Raw genomic sequence first — 19,995 nt, 5'->3', positions numbered from 1 at the left:
GTACACATCCTACAGACACCCTGTACACATCCTACATACACCCTGTACACATCCTACAGACACACCCTATACACATCCTACAGACACACCCTATACACATCCTACAGACACAACCCATACACATCCTACAGACACACCCTATACACATCCTACAGACACACCCTATACACATCCTACAGACACACCTTATACACATGCTACAGACACGCACGTACACAGGACTTGATATACACTGTGATGCAAAACATCACATACAGCAACCCTCAACATACTGTGACACACGGCTTAATATGTACTGTGATCTAGAATATACTATGTAGGATTTAATATATATGATAGAATATACTACACATAATGGTTAAAGTACAGTGGGTTATTTGGGCTTCATATAGGCAATGTATGTGTAGGGGTCAGTATTGTTCATTGTTTGTTATAGATTGTATAATTACTAATACCTTATACACTAAACTATAAACTCAGAAAGAGTGGTGTTAGAGTCTTATATAATGTATAGACGGGATTATATGTATGTATGTTCACATAAACCTGGACATAAGAGAGAGGGAATGGTACCTTATATACAGCAAGATAACAGACAGGCCAGTGTTTCATACACAGTAGAACATATATTATAGTAAGAACATACATTGTACAATTAATATAGAATATATTTAGAGAGCATACGCAGAATATATACACGGAATATATATAGAAAGCAGTATAATATAAAATATATAAGTAGAGAGAGCATACACAACATAATATATATATAATCGTGCATTTAATATAGAGCCTCATCACGTCTTCCAGATGTCTGAGTGCTTCAAATATATAGATAGAGAGCATTCACCGTTATAATATATATGTATAAAACAATAAAAATTAGTCACTTCAATCCACGACTGTTTGCAGGATGTTGCTGAGCGCATTTGTCTGTCGCGTTTCGCCCACTAATATACACAGTCAATTACATATTATATACAGAGAGAGCATTCACAGGATAATATATATATATATACTATATACATACTCTATATAGAGAGAGTACATTCACAATATAGATATATACATACTGCATACGTACTCTATATATAGAGAGAACATTCACGGGATAATATAGACCTATATGCATACATACTGTATATATACTGTATATAGAGAGAGTGCATTTATAGATATATATACACACAGTATACATTTACATACAGAGAGCATTCACTGGATAATATAGATATAATATATACTGTATACATATATAGAGTATTCACAGGATAATGTAGATATAATATATACTGTATACATATATAGAGCATCCACAGGATAATATAGATATATACACATATACACACATACTGTATATATATATAGAGAGAGAGACAGAGAGCATTCACAGGACATACGAGTGATAGCGGGAGGAGGGCCAGTGCTCAGTGTGGGGCTGTGGGAGGCGGGAGAGGCTGTGTGTGTGTGGGGAGGATTCAGGTGAGTGAGTGAGTGAAGATCACCGGTGGTGATCCACTGACTGAGGGCGATGTGCGGAGTGTGTACAGTGTGGGGTGTGTGGGGGGTGGGGCTGTGGGGGTCGGGGCTGGTGGGGTGGGGGGGGGTCGGGGCTGGTGGGGTGTGGGCTGTGGGGGTGGCTGTGGGGTCGGGGCTGTGGGCTGTGGGGTGTGGGGGTGATGTGTGTATTGATTGTAAAAGCCGCGGGTCAGTGTGTGGGGGGAGGACAGGGAGGGCTCGGCGGCTCCACCGGCCACACAGGCCCCGGGCCCGGGCCTCGAGGGTTCGGCTTCAAGCGCCGGCTCCCGGCCTCAGGCCTCAGGCTCCGGGCCCAGGGTCAGGGCCGGGCCCAGGGTCAGGGCTCAGGCTCCGGGCCCAGGGTCAGGGCCGGGCCCAGGGTCAGGGCTCAGGCTCCGGGCCCAGGGTCAGGCTCAGGGCTCAGGGCTCAGGGCTCGGGGTCGGGCCCCGCCTGTTCCTGGCGGTTCTCCGCCCGCGTTTTCGGTTTGAAATTGGCGCCCGCGGCCTCCTCCAGTCTCCGGGAGAGAGAGAGAGAGGGGGGGAGGGAGGGAGGCCTGGGCCCTGGGGGGGGATCAGGGGTAAAAGGGGGAGATCAGGGGGTAAAAGAAGGTAAAAGGGGGGGATCAGGGGTAAAGGAGGGGGTAAAGGGGGATCAGGGGGTAAAAGAAGGGGTAAAAGGGGGGGATCAGGGGGTAAAAGAGGGGGTAAAGGGGGGATCAGGGGGTAAAAGAGGGGGATCAGGGGGTAAAAGAAGGGGTAAAAGGGGGGGATCAGGGGGTAAAAGGGGGGGAATCAGGGGGTAAAAGAGGGGGTAAAAGGGGGTTAAAATCAGCCTTACATTTAAAGCTGTTGCTCCCCCCCCCCCCCTCTCCCCTCTCCCCCTCCTCTCCCCCTTTAGGCTATTTTTTTTTCCTTTTTTTAAAAAAAACCTTTTTTTTTAAATATGAAAAAAAGTATTTAAAGAGTCATTTGTTAAAAAAAAAGACATAGAGGTAAATCCGTCTCTCTCAACTTTTCATTTGGAACTTTTCCGAAAGGATCATCCAGGTTTTAGGACAATTTTTTAAAAAAAAACATTATATTATATCGCTTATACTTTGTTAAATAATATACCTGGTGTCCGCGCGCGCGTGTGTGTGTGTGTATATATATATATATATACGCACAGTCTCTTGTATTATTAATTGTGAATATTATTCTATATATTGGGAACCGTATCATTTCAGTGCGTTGTACAAGGCGGCGGTTATATTCTCTCGACAGCTGAACTCTCTCTCTCTCTCCCCCCCCTTTCTCTCTCCCCTCTTCATTTTCTATACAGCGCATATATAGATATATCGCCCTCCGCGTGTTTACCTGTCACTGATTCCACCCCCGCGCCACTGTGTATGTTGTTGTAAAAGCAGGACGGGGACACGATGTCCGGGAAAAAGACGGTCAAACGATCCAACAAGTCGCCCGACCAGAAGAAGCAGCCGGAAGAAAGCAAGAGAGTAAAAAGTGAGTCGACGAGACCTTCCCCGTTTCTAACCCGTTCCGGTCCGAAATACGCAATCAGTTCGCTTTGCAGTGCATTCTGTTAAGCGCTTTTGAGACGTCTCGACAACGTGATAAGGGGATCAAATGCAAGTATTATTGTTATTATTATTATTATTATTATTATTATCTCTGTATCAACGCCGCGTGGCTACCTATCCACATTCTCTGTATCAGCGCTCTCAAACCCTAACCCCCCGCCCCACCCCAAGAGGGACGATATATAAATGCAAGAAGTTGTTCTAAACGCAGCGTGGCTCGCTATCTTAAGTTCTCTCTATAAACACTGTGACCCACTATATCCGTCCGTGTGCATTCTCTTGATACGCCCGAGTATGATGCTTGCTCTCGCATCACAAAGCTTCAGCTCACAGGTATCCGGGTTGCTCCCTACCTCTTGAGTAGCATCGCCGCACTTGTGACATCGCAGCTGTTGAGCCCGTGTGCTAGCCCTCCACGTTCATAGTTACGTCTTGAAACATCACTGAAGGAGCCCGACCTTGTTGTCCGTTCAATACGTTGCCTCGACGTATGTATTTTGGTTATGTACAGCTGAGGAAATCCGTCGACTTTCACTCCTGGCAACGAGGATGTGGAAAAGAGTGTGAGTGTTTAAGGCTGCCATGCTTTAACTGTGTGCAGCATGAACTGGAAAGCACGTGTAACTGCACTGAAGACTTTGGGCAGCTGGAGAGTAAGTGGCGAATATATCTGATATTGCATATAACACTGTAACTGCTCACAAGTGCAGTGATTGTGCGTGTAGGAAAATTGCCAATGTGGACACAGCAAGCTCCCACAAACAGCCACAAAATCGCACAAAGTGAGTGACCAATTTACCTGCTAGATTATTGGTCAAGACACCGAGGAGAGATTAATTAACTTTCTTTTTCAATCGATTCGTGGGATCTTTAAAATCCATCTGAGCAGGGTTTGGGGTTTTTTAACGTCTGATTTGAGGGACGTCACTCCCGACGTTTGTTGTGTTAACTGTTCCTTTGCAGCATTTTCTGTTTTACGAATTGTGCGCCTCAATAATTGTCCGTTTGCTTTGTTTCAGTCTCCCATTCCTCCCACAAAAATATCCCGGGGATCGTGCTGACACTGGGCCAGGGTGACGTGGGCCAACTGGGGCTTGGGGAGAATGTGTTGGTGCGGAAGAAACCAGCCTTCGTCAAATTGCTGCCGGAGAAGATTACTCAGGCTGAAGCCGGGGGGATGCACACCGTGTGCTTGAGTGTCACTGGGAATGTGAGTACCATACGGTACACAGGGAACTGTTATGGTCAGGATGGAGAATTCAAATGGTTGGGCGAGTTCTCTCTGCATTACCACAGGGAAAACTTGCAAGTTTCTGTTTTGTGTGGTGCATTTCCAACATCAGCGCCTGGAATGCATAGATTTGGTGAGGGCAGGATAGGTTCAATTGTCCATTCTCCCTCCCTCATTCACTAAACATCTAACAGCCTGGCCAACCTCACGATCTGTATTCGTATATAACGAATTGCCGCTTGAGTCCCTTTGCCTCGCTTCCTCCCTTGCATCCTTCAAGGCCGGTCTCAAGACCCTTCTCTTCGACCGTGCCTTTGGTCTCCCTCCCATCTCTCTGCCTTCCCTCACCCCTACGCCATCCCTCTCCCATGCTCGGGCCCTGACATCTGGCTGTTCAGCGCTTTGGGACGTCCTATAAATGTCATTTTGTTGTTGTTGAGTGACGTACTGGTCCGCTCCACAGTGCTTCCCCAGAGCAGTCTTGAGATCCGGTCACCTTGGGGTTAAATACTTCTGGCAGAGATGTAGTATGGGGTGGTCTGGGAAGTGGATTGGAGGATTTGATTGCTGGTGCATGAACTGCTTTGAAATGACTGTTGTCTGATTGTGCGACGCGCAGGTTTACACTTTTGGCTGCAATGATGACGGTGCCCTTGGACGAGAAACATCGGAGGAGGGATCAGAAATGGTCCCAGAAAGAGTCATCCTGAACGAGCACGTGGTTCAGGTTTCTGCTGGAGACAGTCACACAGCAGCTCTCACGGACATCGGTGAAGTCTACATCTGGGGCTCATTCAGGGTAGGTATCGAGGGCAGCAACTTTTGGGCCTTAAAAGAAATATTGAACGGGCTCCAAACATGCTGTCTAATATCCACTCTGGTTCCCTTACAGGATAACACTGGGATAATAGGATTGCTGGAACCAATGAAGAAGAGCTGCCTGCCTCTGAAAATCCCGCTCGATGTTGCTATAGTTAAGATATCATCAGGTGAGAAAACTTTGTTGGTTCGGCAGAGATTTGAGGGTGTTTTCTGTGTCTGCTGACTGAAGGGACGCACTGGGTATGTATTGCGATCGTAACCAGTTTAAACCCTCGATTCCAGGACCCACTGCTGTCCTGACAGAATGTCTGTCAGACAACAAGTCCTGGATGAGAGCTAACTTTCTACAGTTGAACGCCAACAAGGCCCTCCTGATTGGCTCCCGTCAGCGCCTCCTCACTTCAGGCGCTGAAAGCATCACCATCCAAGGATGCACACTCCACCTTACTAGGCCAGTCCGTAACCTTGGCATCTTGTTTGAACCTCAACTATCCTTTCTACTCCACATCCATGCCATGGCCCGTTCTGCCTTCTCCCAACTCCACAACATCGTCCAGCTCTGCCACTGTCTCACACCATAAGCTGCTCAGACCCTCCTACACGCATTCATAACATCCAGGCTCAACTAGTCAAACTCTCTGCTTGTCGGTCTCCCCAACGCCTCCATCCATAGGCTACAATTCATGCAGAACTCTGCAGCCAATGTCTTTTCCTGCACCTGGCTCCGCGACCCTATCATCATTGGCGGGAAGGCCTTCAGTTACTCTGCCCCCACTCTGTAGAACTCCACCCCACAGGCCCTCCGCCTCGCCCCCTCTCCCTTGCCTCCTTCAAGACCCTTGCACAAACCACTACGCCACAGTACTCCCAACATAATCTGATCTGTAGGTTCAATATAAATAACAATAACAACAATATAAACTAAAGGTTCCATTCTCTTTGTAGGTAATGACCATCTGGCCATGCTGTCTATTGATGGTGACATTTATACCTCGGGTAGTGGAGATCAGGGACAACTGGGGAGAGTGGCAGAGTGCTTCACAAACCGCGGAGGAAGACGAGGTTTAGGTAAGCTTCAAATATTGAGGAATATGGGAGGACGGTGAGTGGACAGAGGGGTGTTTAACAAAAGGGGTGATTTAAAAAAAAGATCTTAGATAGAGGTACGGACAGGATGGATTTAACTACTTCTCTCTGGGCTGAAACTTTCTATGCAAGAGCAGCACCGTTTCCTGGAACAGTGGCAATGGAGCAAAATCATTCTTGTGTATTTAGAGTGAGGATTTCTGAGACCTGAGCACAATGCAGAATAATATAATAAATAATAATAATATTGCTTGCATTTGATATAGCGCCTTATTCCGTCTCCTCGAGACATCTCAAAGCGCTTCACAGAATATACTGTAGAGTGAATTGACTGTATATTTGTGGGCGAAACACGGCAGACAATTGCGCAGAGTGGTGTCCCGCAAACAATTGTGGATTGAGTGAACAATTTATTATTGTCTGAATGCGAAGGTGCTCAGAGTGTCAGGACACCCTTGCAATCCATTGTTGCCTCTGCCAGTGAACTGAGTGTAATCCCTCCATCCCTTCCTCCTAGACCGTCTCCTGATTCCAAAAAGCCTGTACCTGAGAGCCAAAGGTGGCGGACGGGTGACATTTCGGGATGTTTTCTGTGGAGCTTATTTGACATTCGCCATCTCAAAGGAAGGACACGTGTACGGTTTCGGGCTCTCGAACTACCACCAGTTGGGTAAGCACTAATCCGTCAGCTCCACGAGCAACGTAGAGAATTGCATTTGTTTTATTTTCATTCTTCCACACCGCCCCCAGGTTTATGACTTTTTTTCCATGCCTTTGTCACCTCTCGGCTGGACTACTCCAACGCCCTCCTCGCCGGTCTCCCATCCACTACCATCCATAAAAGCCAAATCATTGAAAACTCTGCCGCCCGCATTCTCACCTGCACCAAACTCCACTCCCCGATCACCCCAGTCCTTGTCAGACTGCACTGGCTCCCTATCCCAGAGAGGATCGATTTCAAGATCCTCACCCTTGTATATTCAAGGCCCTGCACGCCTCTGCACCCCTCTACCTCTCTGACCTCCTCTCCTCAAAACAGTACCCGTTGCCTTCATTCCTCCGGGTCTGGCCTCCTCGTCCCCCGAGTCCTCCAGTCCACCCTCGGCGGCCGTGCCTTCAGGCACTATGCCCCAAGGCTCTGGAACTGCCTTCCTCACTCCCTTCACCTCGCTCCCTCCCTTGCCATTTTCAGGTTTCTGCTGAAGACCTTTCTTTTCGACCGCGCCTTTGGTCACCTTCCCCGCCCCCACCACCTCTCCCCCTGGCTCGGTCCCGAGATCCTCAACTGTAAAGCACTCTGAGATACCCATGTTTAAGCTTCAGGGGTGGCATGTGCGGGAGGCAGTAAAGGCAAGCCCAAAGCTGCCCTCGCCTGCCTGATGTCCATATACACAGCGCACCTTCCACCCAGCCAGCCCTCTGGATCAAGAGTTCCTTAACCCATAGCTCTGAGGCCTGTTCTAAAGCCCAGGCTGAGACCAGTTGCCTCACACGGCATCCAGTGCAGCCTTGAGCCAGTGCCTTTACCCACTAGAACATCTGGGAGCTCAGCCGAGTGACTTGCATTTGATATAACGCCTTATCACGTCGTTGAGACGTCTCAATGCGCTTCACAGAATATACTGTAAAGTGGATTGATTGTGTATTTTGTGGGTGAAACGCGCATGCAGCAGCGTGTAATAATATTGCTGGGTTATCAAGTGGCCCCTGCGATCCCACTGGTATACTGTTGCAGCTGTTGTTCACTGTCTATATCCCAATATCGGACCCCAAACTGGGTGAGGTGATAATGAGTGTTTGAATTCAAGTGGGCTGAGGTATGTTTTGCTGTTACAGGAACACCAAGCCCAACACTCTGCTTTGTAGCCCAGAAGCTGACAGCATTCAAGAACTCTGCAAAGTCTTGGGTCAAATTCTCTGGTGGCTTACATCATACAATCTGCTTGGACTCAGAAGGTCAGTTTTTAAGGAAATCTGAACCCGGTTCATAGCGAAGGACTTTGTAAAACAGCGTAAATGAATATAATCCTATGATGTCCTAACGACCGACAGCATTTGGTAGGGATTTGCTCAGAGAAGACAGGATCTGATAGAAGTTTTAAGTTTAATTCTTAAATGGCGGAGTCTGGCTGCTGGGTTTATTTCCTGCTGAGTGAATTCTGGAAGTGGGTTTCTTGTGCCTTTTACGTTCAGGGGGCTGAAAATTTGGGGAAGGTGGATCGAGGTGGCACATGATGGAGTGGTAGTAAGGAGGTTGTAAGGAGGGAGAGGGAACCTTAGCCAGAGAGATAGAGAGATGGAGAACGTCACAAGCATCAAAGAGTGAATTTGGGGTGGAATGCGTTAAAAGCTACATTGTCGTGCATAGAAACTGCTCCCTCGGAGTTTGTGAATATTTAGTTGTTCTGCACAAAACCGTTTGCCTGTGAAGAGGTTTTTATTTTTTCACCTCAGTGTAAGGAAGCCTCAAACTTTTCCTCTTTCCCACAAGGCAACGTGTACAGTCTGGGGCGATCGGAGTACGGCCGGCTGGGCTTGGGAGAGGACACCACTGAGAGGAGCAAGCCATCCCTCGTCCCTGGTCTGTCTGACGTGAAGTCAGTGTGTTGTGGGACTGCCGTTAGTTACGCTGTCACTAAGGATGGTAAGGGAACCTGCCTCCATTCGTAGCTGTGAGAGCTTTGAGACGTCTCGAAGATGTGATAAGGCGCTATATCAAATGCAAGAATTATTAGTATTGCTGTGAATTCTCTTAACCGCAAAGTATATCTGGGGAGGGGCGGGGTGGGGAATTAAAGCTGGCGAGACTCAATGCAGATTGTAACCATTTCAGCGCCGGGTAGGCTCAGGAATGTGGCTTTCAAGGTGGTGAAATCGAACAATTTATTTCTGATCACCCTTTGATCTTAGCCCCTCTGGTTTCTCCCATCCTTTCTTCTTTGTACGATAATCTCTTAAGAGGTAGAACAATGTGAGACCTGTATTCATACTTTAGATATCCAGCATGGTATCTCTCTTTCCTTCCTTAGCGTTGCTTAGCCTGTGCTTGTCTCTCTCCTACACTTTTGCACCTGTTGAAGTGTCCCTGATCAACCAGGAATGAACCAGTGCACTCGGGGGAGTGGGTGGGAGCATGAGGTTTGTGAGTTGGCCACTGCAGATACAATGAGCCTTTTGTTGCTTTGACAGCAAGTGCAAAATGCACTTGGCTGCACACATCAGCGGGGACAGACAAGTGCTTGGCAGTCTCCCAACAACGTCCCCATCCATTACTGAGATTGTACGCAAAATCCTAGAATTTTAGAAGGAGGCTATTCAGCCCATTGTGGCTGTGCCTCTCTGACTGTCTTCTCTGTTCAGTCTGCTCTGCCCCTTTCCCGCGCACTTTTTGATATTCTGATTTCAAGTGTATCCAATTCCCACTAATAGCTATTACAGATTCTGCTTCAATCACTGCATTTAGTCAGACGTTCCAAAGCCTAATAAGCATTGAGTCCTGTAGGGTAGTGGTTAGTGCACTTGCCTCGCGAGAACCGGAGACGACCCAAGTTCGATTCCCGGGCAGCGCGAACCCTTCGGCAAGTTTTTTTACTCCACACGCCTCTGTTTACCTAGCAGTAAGTAGGAACCTAGTTGTCAGTCGATTAGCAGATCATTTTTCTGTAGTAAGAATCCCTCAAAAAACAGTGTGGTCTCTCAATCCACGATATCCACAAAATACACAGTTAATCCATGTTGCAGTATATTCTGTGAATAGAATTTTCACTTTGAGACGTATCAGCGACATGATAAGGCACTACATCAAATAAAGGAGCATTATTATTAATATTGTGCATCTATCTACCTTTAGGGCAGGCCTACGCCTGGGGGATGGGAACAAACTTCCAGCTGAGTACAAGTGAGGAGGAGGACGTGTGGAGCCCAATCGAAATGTCAGGCCAGCAACTGGCGAGCAGGGAAGTGCTGTCCATCTCCAGCGGGGGCCAACACACTGTGCTGCTTGTTCAAGAAAAGCAACACAGCTGATAACGTGAGGCCACCTGACATGCTGTTGCCAAAACCACCAGAGACTGAGCCTTGTGCCTTTTCAGCTCCGTAACTCAAAGCTCAGCTATTGCAAAGGGGGAAAGCATTTGTCTTCTAATTGGGTTTGGAATACAAATTGATCCTCGTATGTAAATTTTCTGACGTTATTTCTCCCCCCCATTCCCTCCCGCCCCGCCCTCCTGTTCAGATGATTTTATTTTCTTCGCCAGTAGAGTTAATTCATTTTGTTGTATTAATGAGCACGAACATTTCAGCTTTGTCCCCACGTTGTGTTGCTCCAGATTTAATTTTGAATGTTCGATGCTGTAGAGTCGTGGTGCTCGTTTACATGGGCTGGGGGAGTGAGGGGGTGGGTGGGGGGAAGGGGCTGGATGCGAGAGAGGGGTGGGGGGTTGGCATTGGGACCTCTGCTTTCCCTTCACCTGTGCCCCCTTTCCTATCTTCCCTCTTCCTCCCCCATCCACCCCAGCAGAACCTCCCTCGCCCAACTGTTCAGTTCTATTTACGGCCGTCCCAAGTTTCGGCCTCGTGACTGAGCCGGGATACAACACTCCCTCCGTCTTATTCTCGCTCTCAGGTGAAAGGCTGCGAAGGGACATTGTATTAGGAGCAGCAAGCCGACTGGAAGATTAAGGCTTACCTGCCTCCTGAATGGCAACTCCCTGTTTTATTTAATACTAATGTTGTTCTTATAATTGTAATTTTTTTGCTCTTCCGATCGGTACGGGGGCGTTGAAATCAGTCGCTCACTGTGCGCGTGTGTGAGAGGCGACTGGTGCTCTGTAGCACAGGGCAGTGTATCTCCCACCCCCTCGGGATTGGGGTTGGGGGTGGGGGTGCTTGGGCAGGGGGGGAAATGCATGGGGAGGGATAACATTTAGAGAAAGGAGAAAAAAAAGCATATTCTTTTAAAATCAAATAAATACTTTTTGTGATAGTTTATTAAATAAGGTTTTTTTGGTGTCTTGCAGTCATTCCAACCGACCGAGACTGAGGGTTTTGTCCTGTGTGCTTCTCTTTTTATACACTGGGTGAATCAAGTCCTTTACGAATAAGAGTTTTTGATGATTCATTTTTTTTAAGACAACATTGGTAGAGAATGTGCAGTTATGACAGGAGGTGTCTTTCATTGCGTTCGTGAAAGATTTAGTCACCTGTGTGGAAAGGTCTACACGTCATGTGGCTACACACTGGTTCTGTGCAGATCGAGACCATTTCATTGAAACGTAAAAGCACCATTCAGGCACATTAAGGAAAGGGAAAAGAGATTTATTTTACATACACAACTTACATAGCAGAGTGCAGTGAACAGGAATTTACTGCAATGCAGCTCACAGTTACTTCAAGAAAATCTAATTCATACCAAAGCAGAAAATAACCCTCCTCCCCCCCACTCCCTAATTATCAAATTCACAACTTGATGCCTTGCTCTATTTATTGTATGAAGCTGATACTTGCTGCTCTTCAAACTCCCAGCGCAGAGTTGATCTGTGTGGCTTCAGCTCTGAATCTCAGTCTGTGTTCACTGTGTAACTGACCTTGGTGCCACTTGGCCAAGGACAAGGAGAGGAAAATACCTCTTTTGCACCAGGTCAGCAGCGCTACATTGCAGTGTGAACTGAGGCAAGACCTCGTGGTGTGAGTGAACCTGTACCAGTTACGTGTGCGCGTGCGCATTCAAGAAGCCTGAAATTCCACCCAGCCTTAGGCTCCGAGAACACTTTTGGAGATCTCAACTTCATTTAAATTGCCCGAGATTCTGAACTCGGGGTTAATTTGGAAGTTGGTCTTTTTCTAAGAACTATGGAAAAACTGGATGTCAAATTCAGGTCAAACATAAAACAAATAAATATTTCTGCATCCTTCCAAACTAAGATCAAGTGGAATTTCAGGGAGCCTGAGGGCAATCCAGTGACTGTCCTCCCTCCATCCCTAACTAGCTGAGGACAGGGTTTGATGCCCTCACACTTCCACCTACTGTAAGGCTGTCCTGGAGATTATCCAGGCATTGATGGAGAGTTGACTGAATCCAGCAGCAGCAAGTGCCATTCCTGATTTTATAAGTGTTCTCATATTTCTTCATGGAGCCGTGCCCGTTGGCTATTAGTCTGTGCCGTTAAACCTGTTCAACTGTAAAATAGGAGTCAGGTTGGGCTCGTTTGCAGTGATTCACATCAAGTACTGTGAAGCATCTTCAGAACTTACTCCTCAGGGGGGAAAAAAACCCTGAACTGCAATAAATATACACAAAGATGCCTCTTGGGAGCGTTGTATCCAAGGTTGGGGTTTGAGAGGAAATGACAGGACGTCAACTACTATAGCGAAGCCAAGCTCCGTCTGTTAACTATCAAACATGACTGTTCTGTCAGAGACGTTATTACTTACTTTAAAACCAAAGGCTATAAAGAGAGACCATTATTCATACACAGAGCCTAGGTAGACTATAAAACTGAGCGTATTGAAATATTTTACATGAGTTGAAAGCTCTTCTCATCATTTTTAAAATTGATCCAACTCTAGCCTTGCATCCTCCCCGATGAGTAGTAAAACTATTGCTCCTGACAAACTGTGATCACAGGTGTAGCGTTCTGTTAAAATTCACCTTGAACAAATACACGAACAGGAGGAGGACATTCAGCATCTTGGGACGTCATCCCGACGTGAAAGGCGCTATACAAATGTAATTTTGTATTGTATTGTATGCAGCCAATTGAGTCTGCCTCGCCAGTTGATTTCCTCCATCCTACTCCATCTTTGTAAAGATTTTTACCCCTTATGTGAAGGGTGGTGGGCTCTCACATCCCTCTGAAAAAAATGTTTGCTGATCTCACTTCCAACTGTGTTAGCTCTTACTGTAAAACTATGTCTCTGTTTTGGAAAACTTCCACTAGAGGGAAGAGTGGTGCAAGGCAGATCGCTCTGAGGGCAATGCCACTATTATTTCCTTCTATTATTGCGTTCAGCAGAATCCATCTGTTTCCATGAGGTGGCAGCAGTCCTCGAGACAATGGCAATTGATGCAAGTTTCTGGTTTGGAACGGGTTAAAAAAAAAACATGCAGAGAAAAGCGTTTTCATCTAAAGACGGAGCTTGGGCGCAGTGGACCACTCTGAACGTCATATTCACCGCAAGTCTTACAGCGATTATGCATTTAAAAATAAGTTGAAACCTCAGCATCTGCACGAGCTATTCGATATCGGAGAGTCAGTTTTGGGTCCGGCGAGGTCGTACTCGAGTAAAAGACTTCACTTCCGTTCGGGTTTGTTTGATGGTTCCATCTCGCTCTGTGGCCGAAGTGAATCAGCCACCCAAATCAAATTTGATTGTCACTTTACAGCATATTCTGTGAAGTGCTTTGCCTCGTCTCAACGAAGTGATAAGGCTCCATATCAAATGCAAGGATTATTATGATTAAGTATAGGATGTCGCCAGATCCTGATAGCGATTCCCGGGTGAAGCACTTTGAGCCGTTCCACCGGCTGTATCAAATGCAAGGAATATCCTAATACCGCAGTGATCTTGGAAGGCTGTTCACTGATCATAGCACAGAAACGTCTGACACTTTTCACCACGAGAGCCAGAAACTCTTTGAAATCTCGCTTACAAAAAGATGGGATAGTGCGAGTCAAACATTTCGTACCACACACAGCAAAGTGCTGCGGGAATAGGCGATGTGAATAGTGCACCGTAGTCAAGTTTTAAATCTGCATTTTGTCCCGTGAGCATATTCATTCCTAATTGTGGAAAGGATGCGGCATTGTGCAAAACCTTATTGGAATCAGGAAATCCTCCCCCTCCACTCCCCCCACCACCCCCACCCCCACCCCACTCCCCCTAAAGCAGGTCAAAAGATTCCTAGTTAAGCAGATCATCACAGCGATGAGCAATCGCTTCCCTTCCTGTCGACGTGACAGCCAACGTGCGCGTGTGATTCGTACGGTTTGGGGGAAACTCCTGGTGAACGAGTCCTTTTTTGGGCAAAAGTTCTCCGAAAGCCAAATTTAAAGACTGCGAATTAGAATTCGGTCGTGATCTGAGTCACTTCAGAGTTGAGCTCCTGCCCTCTCCTAAAGTGCGACGCAGCCTTGCGTCTGTCCACGCCTAGTCATACGGGATTGTTGACCATTTCGGAGGGGGTGCAGGCACACACGGAGTCCCTCGTGGCGTTCTTGGCCCGGGTGAAGCTGTTCTGCTCCAGCCTGGAGCGCAGGGGCAGGCAGAACTCCCTGAAGCACCTCTTGAAATTCTCGTCCAGGAAAGCGTAGAGCACTGGGTTCAGGCAGCTGTTGGTGTAGCCCAGCGCGATGCAGAAATGCCAGCTGGCCGTGACCAGGGGAGTGGGATTGATCTTCACCAGGGTCTTGATGATGACGAAGATGTGGATGGGGGTCCAGCAGATGATGAAGATGGCCACCACCACCAGGACCATCCTGGTGATCCTCCGCAGGTTGCGGTCCTTCTCTTTTGAGCCCGACAGGAGACGCACGCTCTTCAGCCGCATGATCATCAGCCCGTAGCAGATGGTGATGACCAGAACGGGCACCACGAAGGCAAAGATGAAGACGCAGATCTTGGTGACGTTGTTCCAGTACCGAGTGGGCCCAGGGAACTTGAGAATGCAGCTCACTTTACCTGGGTGGGCGAGGTGAAAGGCATGTACACATATATATGTTAATTAAAAAAAAGTCTGCTTTGTGTTGTAAAAAAAAACTTCAGGAGTTTCTTCCGGTATCCTGGCCAGCAATGCTTCAAATAAAATTCGCCCACAAAATATAGTCAATTAACTTTACAGCATATTCTGTGAAGGGCTTTGAGACGTCTCGAAGATAAGGTGCTTCAAATGCAAGGGTTATTATTATTAAAATTGCCCATTCACAGCTCAGGAGAAGTAGTTGTGATCTTTAATGTTTATTCTCCAAAATATTGAATACTAGGAGCATAAATATATATATAAATCAAAGTTTATACCTACATAAATATTAAGCATAGTTCCCTCTCCTTTTCTCCATATCCCTTAATATGGTAAGTCCCATCTTCTGTACCTACGACCTTCTGCAGCAGTGATTGGCCTCTGATTGGAATTTTACCAAATTTAAAGCACGGAGCTCTCTAATCTCATTCCCCTTCTCTTTCCTCCTTGTGTGAATGCTGGTGCTCACTCCTCCCCTGGAGCTGTCTCCTCTAATCCCACCTCCTGTTCTTTATTACACTCCTCTGTTTACCTCGCAGTGAGTAGGAACCCGGTTGTTAATCGATTGGCAGTTTGCTCTCCAGCCAATCCCTCAGAAAAATTTGTGACTGTTTGTAGGACATTGCTGGGCGGAATTGGCTGCCACGTTTCGTCCACAAAATACAATCAATCCACTTCACAATATATTCTACGAAGCACTTTGAGACGTCTCAATGACGCGATAAGGCGCTGTATCGAATGCGAGGACTATTATTATTATTTAACCAACTCTGTTTACAAAGGGTGGTTGTGGTTGAGGGACTCACCGTGTTCTTCGTTCTTTGTGACCGCCATAACCATGACTGGGACGCCAACGGCAGACGAAAGGATCCACACGCACACGTTGATGATCTTGGCTTTCAAGGGGGTGCGGAAATCCAGAGCCTTGATGGGGTGGCAGACAGCAATGTAGCGATCGACGCTCATCATAGTGAGCGTGAAGATGCTGGTGAACATGTTGTAGTAGTCGATGGACATCACCGTCTTGCACAGCAGCTCCCCAAACGGCCAGGTTTCCATCAGGTACTTGGCGCTCTGGAAGGGCAGGGTGCTTGTGGCCAAAGCGTCCGCTAGAGCCAGGTTGAATATGTAAATATTAGTGGCCGTCTTCATTTTGGTGTATCTGTAAATCGAGCAAAAGTCGTACAGTTAAAGTCATAGAACCATGGCAAGTTACAGCTCAAGAACCTCTTGTTACAGAGCCATAAGCATGAGCTAACACCAATTGTGGCCAATTACCGAGGCCATCTTGGCTCAAGGTAAGGTAACGTAACACACACCAGGGACCCTGCCATCTTCTGGTCTGTGTATATAATTATATTAATGATAATCATAATCATTCTTACATTTGATACAGCGTCTTATCACGTCGTTGAGACATCTCAAAGACCTTCACGGGATTTACTGTAAAGTGGATTGATTGTGTGTTTGTGGGTGAAGCCTGATAGGGCATCTTATGCTGCTTTCATCAGGTCAGGCTGGCACTGCCATCAATTTTCTTCCAGGTACAGATTTCAAGTTAGTTTTACAACCTCAGAAAATTCAATCTGCTGTCAAACTCCACATTTCTAATCTGCCAATCATAAACTTTGTTTTAAAAAGGCTCAGACTTCCAGCTCCTCTTAGCCTGTAAAAAGACCAATTTGTATTAAAAACGTACGGTGGGAAATATCTGCAGTGCTGAAAAACGACTAGCTACCAAAGCGAGATAGAATTTAAGAATTTCTCCACAGTTCTGCACCATCTTCAGGGAGATTGTAGGCAGCGGATAAGAAAGGAAATCCGTTTTCCAGCCAGTTTTGGTTTCCCCAACGCTATTTAATTACGTATTACGCTATTTAATACAAGGGCTCTTTGTCATGGTTCAACCTATTTTGATTTGGGGTTTGGGGGGGCTGCGGAGCGGGGAGAAGTTGTGATAGTGGGGAGAATTTAGAGGCTAGAATTATCATTATTATTATTGATCAGTGTTATTACCCTGTGATTGTGCTATTGCCCTGTGAGATTCTATTCTGAGATGCTTTAGGGGCACTATATTATTATAATAATAACAATAATAACACTTGCATTTGATATAGCACCTTATCACGTAGTTCAGACATCTCAAAACACTTCACAGAATATACCGTAAAGTGTAGTGACTGTGCATTTTGTGGGCTGTTAATTAACACCGTGAGCTTCAGAGACACAACAGGACTGAGTTTCAGATTTTTACTCAATCGATTTTTGAATAAAGCAAACAAAAGAAACCCGAGAAGCTGACCGATTAATCTCTTTAACTCTGCATTGGTGAAGTTAATGAAGATCAGGACCTCAAGGCAGTGCACTTTGTGGACTAGCGTAGACTGGCAGAGTGATTTATCTCAATTTCGTCCTCTTAATACACAGCATTACTTACTTGCAATAACTTTGCCCCTCCTCCCAGCCTTCCCGGGTCCTACATTTTTTCCAAACACCGGGCGAGGCAGACACAAACAGCCAATACTTACTTCAAAACAGAGCGAACTAAGAGGAATGGTTGCTTTTGAGAGCTTTTTCTCCCAGCAATAATGGGAGCACTGACTAATGTGAGAGAGGGCGGGTACGAGTTTTTTTTTAATCAAATAAAAACACAGACTTGTGGTGTTTTTTTTTGCATGAAACATGAAACGGGAATCAGTTTCGACGACAACAATTTATATTTGTATGCAGCACCTTTCGAAGGTAGAGACGGGGAGTTCCAAAGAGCTGCCTTTCAGCTCACACAAGCAGCCAGCCTGAATCACTGAGTATAGTACTGCATATTATAAATTAATAATAATAATCCTTGCATTTAATATAGCGCCTTATCACATTCTTGAGACGTCTCAAAGCGTTTCACAGGGTGTACTGTGAAATGGATTGACTGTATACTCCCACGAACAGTCATAGAGTGAATGAGCGATTATATTTGGGGGGATTGTTAACCAGGACACCGGGGAGAGAAAATCCCTGTGCCTTACAGAGCTGCTTTAGCAACGAAATCACAAGAGGCAAAGCCTTAAATAACAATCCGCTGCCCTCTCCCCCTCCCTTCCCTTAAAAGCTAAATAGCATTTTTTTAAAAAAAGTATAATATAAAACACTTTTCTATTAAAATACACAAAACAACTAAAAAGAATGACGGAGCGTGGGGGGGGGGGGGTGACTTCATCATTTTTTTAAATAAATAAAACAGCATCTTAAATTTTAATCCACTCTCACTGGGCAGCGTTCTCAGGCGCTTGTGAAGATGGGACGAGGGCGGGAGAGATAGGGGCAGAAGTTCGGTCGCAGATTTAAGAAGGGCTGGAAAGGTTAACCCCAGGGGAGTGGGGGATTTGGGGGGTGGGGGGGGGGGGGGAAACAAAGCATTTTTTATGGGGGTCAGCTACGTGCTTATAAGAATATCCCAAACTGAGAATTCCATGCATCCCAACGTCACACTGAAATTCCAGAGATAGATTGTTGGAATGGAATGGATTGCGCACTCTCTCTCTCTCTCTCCCTGGAGAGACACATCCTGCTTACCTAATTCCAGAAAGTATTAGGCGGAGGTTGGTGAGAGCCAAGGCTTGGGGAGTGGGAGGGGGGGGGAGGGGATGGGCTCAGAGCGTGTGTTGGGGTCTAACCAGCTAAAACCACATCACTTTGCCATCGATATTGCTGTCTGGTCAGCTTTCCCGCTGCTTGTCCAGCTCGGACCACCCTACCCATTCGGGCTGTGGCTTGTGGGTGGGAGGTGGGGTGGGGGGGGGTAACAGAAGCCGAGTAAGAAGATTGATTGATTGATTGATTGATTAATTGATTGAGTGATCGATCGATCGATCGATTGATTCCCCACCTCCAGATTTTCGGGAACGCAAATTGACGTCACCACTCTCTCGTCTCTTAATAATAACAGCAAAACAATAACAACACAAATAATAATAATAGTAGTAGTAATAATCCTCCACTGACTCACTCACTCACTCACTCACTCATCACCGACTCACTCACTCATCACTTGCTCACTCACTCATCAGTCGCTCACTCACTCATCAGTCGCTCGCTCGCTCGTCTCTTACCTGAATTGGAGCGATTCAAGTTAGGAAATCATATCTCGGGATACAATACATATAAATAGAATGATAATATGATTTAGTTTAGCGACAGGACGTGTGCAAGCGACTACCAGGATGAATTGGATGGAACCTTTGGCGCTTTTTTTTTGTTTAATTGCCTGGCAAATTCTTGGATGTCCTTACCTGACTATCAGGTACATGACCAGGAAGTTGCCGATCAGCCCCAGCACCGACACCACGGAATACAGGGCGGTGATGGCGATGGCGATGGCCGTGGAGGTGAAGCTTCTCACCGGGAAGGGCTCGGAGCTGCCGTTCACACTCCCGTTGAATCCCGAAGGCGACGATGGGAAGTCGCCATCCGAGGAGTTGAGCAGCAAATCCGAGTGGGTTTCAGCACCAGGTGTGGAGAACAGCTCCATCCTCTCTGTGTCTCTGTCTGTGTCTCTGTCTGTGTCTCTGTCTGTGTCTCTGTCTGTGTCTCTGTCTGTGTCTCTGTCTGTCTGTCTCTGTCTGTCTGTGTGTGTCTCTCTCTCTGTCTGTATCTCTGTCTCTCTGTCCGTCTGTGTCTCTGTCTCTCTGTGTGTCTCTCTGTCTCTATCTCTCTGTGTATGTGTTTCTCTCTATCTGTCTGTGTCTCTGTCTCTCTGTGTGTCTCTGTCTGGCTGTGTGTCTCTGTCTCTGTCTGTCTGTGTGTACCTCTCTGTATCTCTGTCTGTCTGTGTTTCTGTCTGGCTCTATCTTCGTGTGTGTGTGTGTGTCTTTCTCTGTCTGTGTCTACCTCTGTCTGTATGTGTCTGTCTGTCTCTATGTGTATGTCTCTCTCTGTCTTTGTATCTGTCTGTGTGTCTGTGTGTGTGTGTGACTCCCTCTGTCTGTCTGGTGTGTCTCTCTATCTCTGTCTCTCTATCTTGTTCTCTGTGT

The 19,995-nt window shown here is 46.5% G+C and overlaps 2 protein-coding genes across 6 annotated transcripts; one reads left to right on the top strand and one right to left on the bottom strand.

Annotated features, from left to right (window-relative positions):
* The first annotated feature begins 1,402 nt into the window (after nucleotides 1-1,402).
* Nucleotides 1,403-10,629, top strand: rcc1 (regulator of chromosome condensation 1). Of its 5 annotated transcripts, none has more exons than XM_042338842.1 (10): nucleotides 1,403-1,482; nucleotides 2,925-3,018; nucleotides 4,115-4,305; nucleotides 4,946-5,125; nucleotides 5,219-5,315; nucleotides 6,094-6,216; nucleotides 6,752-6,904; nucleotides 8,071-8,190; nucleotides 8,726-8,878; nucleotides 10,085-10,629. In XM_042338842.1, the coding sequence occupies exons 2-10, from the start codon at nucleotides 2,937-2,939 to the stop codon at nucleotides 10,258-10,260; spliced, it is 1,275 nt and encodes a 424-aa protein (XP_042194776.1). In that variant the 5' UTR covers nucleotides 1,403-1,482; nucleotides 2,925-2,936; the 3' UTR covers nucleotides 10,261-10,629. The 5 variants fall into 5 exon arrangements, with proteins under 5 accessions (XP_042194776.1, XP_042194775.1, XP_042194777.1 ...); XM_042338841.1 differs by having other exon boundaries at nucleotides 2,840-3,018; XM_042338843.1 differs by lacking the exon at nucleotides 1,403-1,482 and adding an exon at nucleotides 1,517-1,556 and having other exon boundaries at nucleotides 2,840-3,018.
* A 3,757-nt stretch (nucleotides 10,630-14,386) lies between these two features.
* Nucleotides 14,387-19,330, bottom strand: LOC103179617 (delta-type opioid receptor). Its single transcript, XM_007894992.2, has 3 exons — nucleotides 19,255-19,330; nucleotides 15,778-16,133; nucleotides 14,387-14,913 (listed from the first exon to the last, which is right to left on the bottom strand). The coding sequence occupies exons 1-3, from the start codon at nucleotides 19,269-19,271 to the stop codon at nucleotides 14,387-14,389; spliced, it is 900 nt and encodes a 299-aa protein (XP_007893183.2). The 5' UTR covers nucleotides 19,272-19,330.
* Nucleotides 19,331-19,995: the final 665 nt, after the last annotated feature.

Source organism: Callorhinchus milii, unplaced genomic scaffold (assembly GCF_018977255.1).
Source record: "Callorhinchus milii isolate IMCB2004 unplaced genomic scaffold, IMCB_Cmil_1.0 Scaffold10, whole genome shotgun sequence".
Classification (NCBI taxonomy): Eukaryota; Metazoa; Chordata; class Chondrichthyes; order Chimaeriformes; family Callorhinchidae; genus Callorhinchus; species Callorhinchus milii.
The sequence above is the reverse complement of the archived record's forward strand: the minus strand, read 5'-3'. Positions and strand labels throughout refer to the sequence as shown.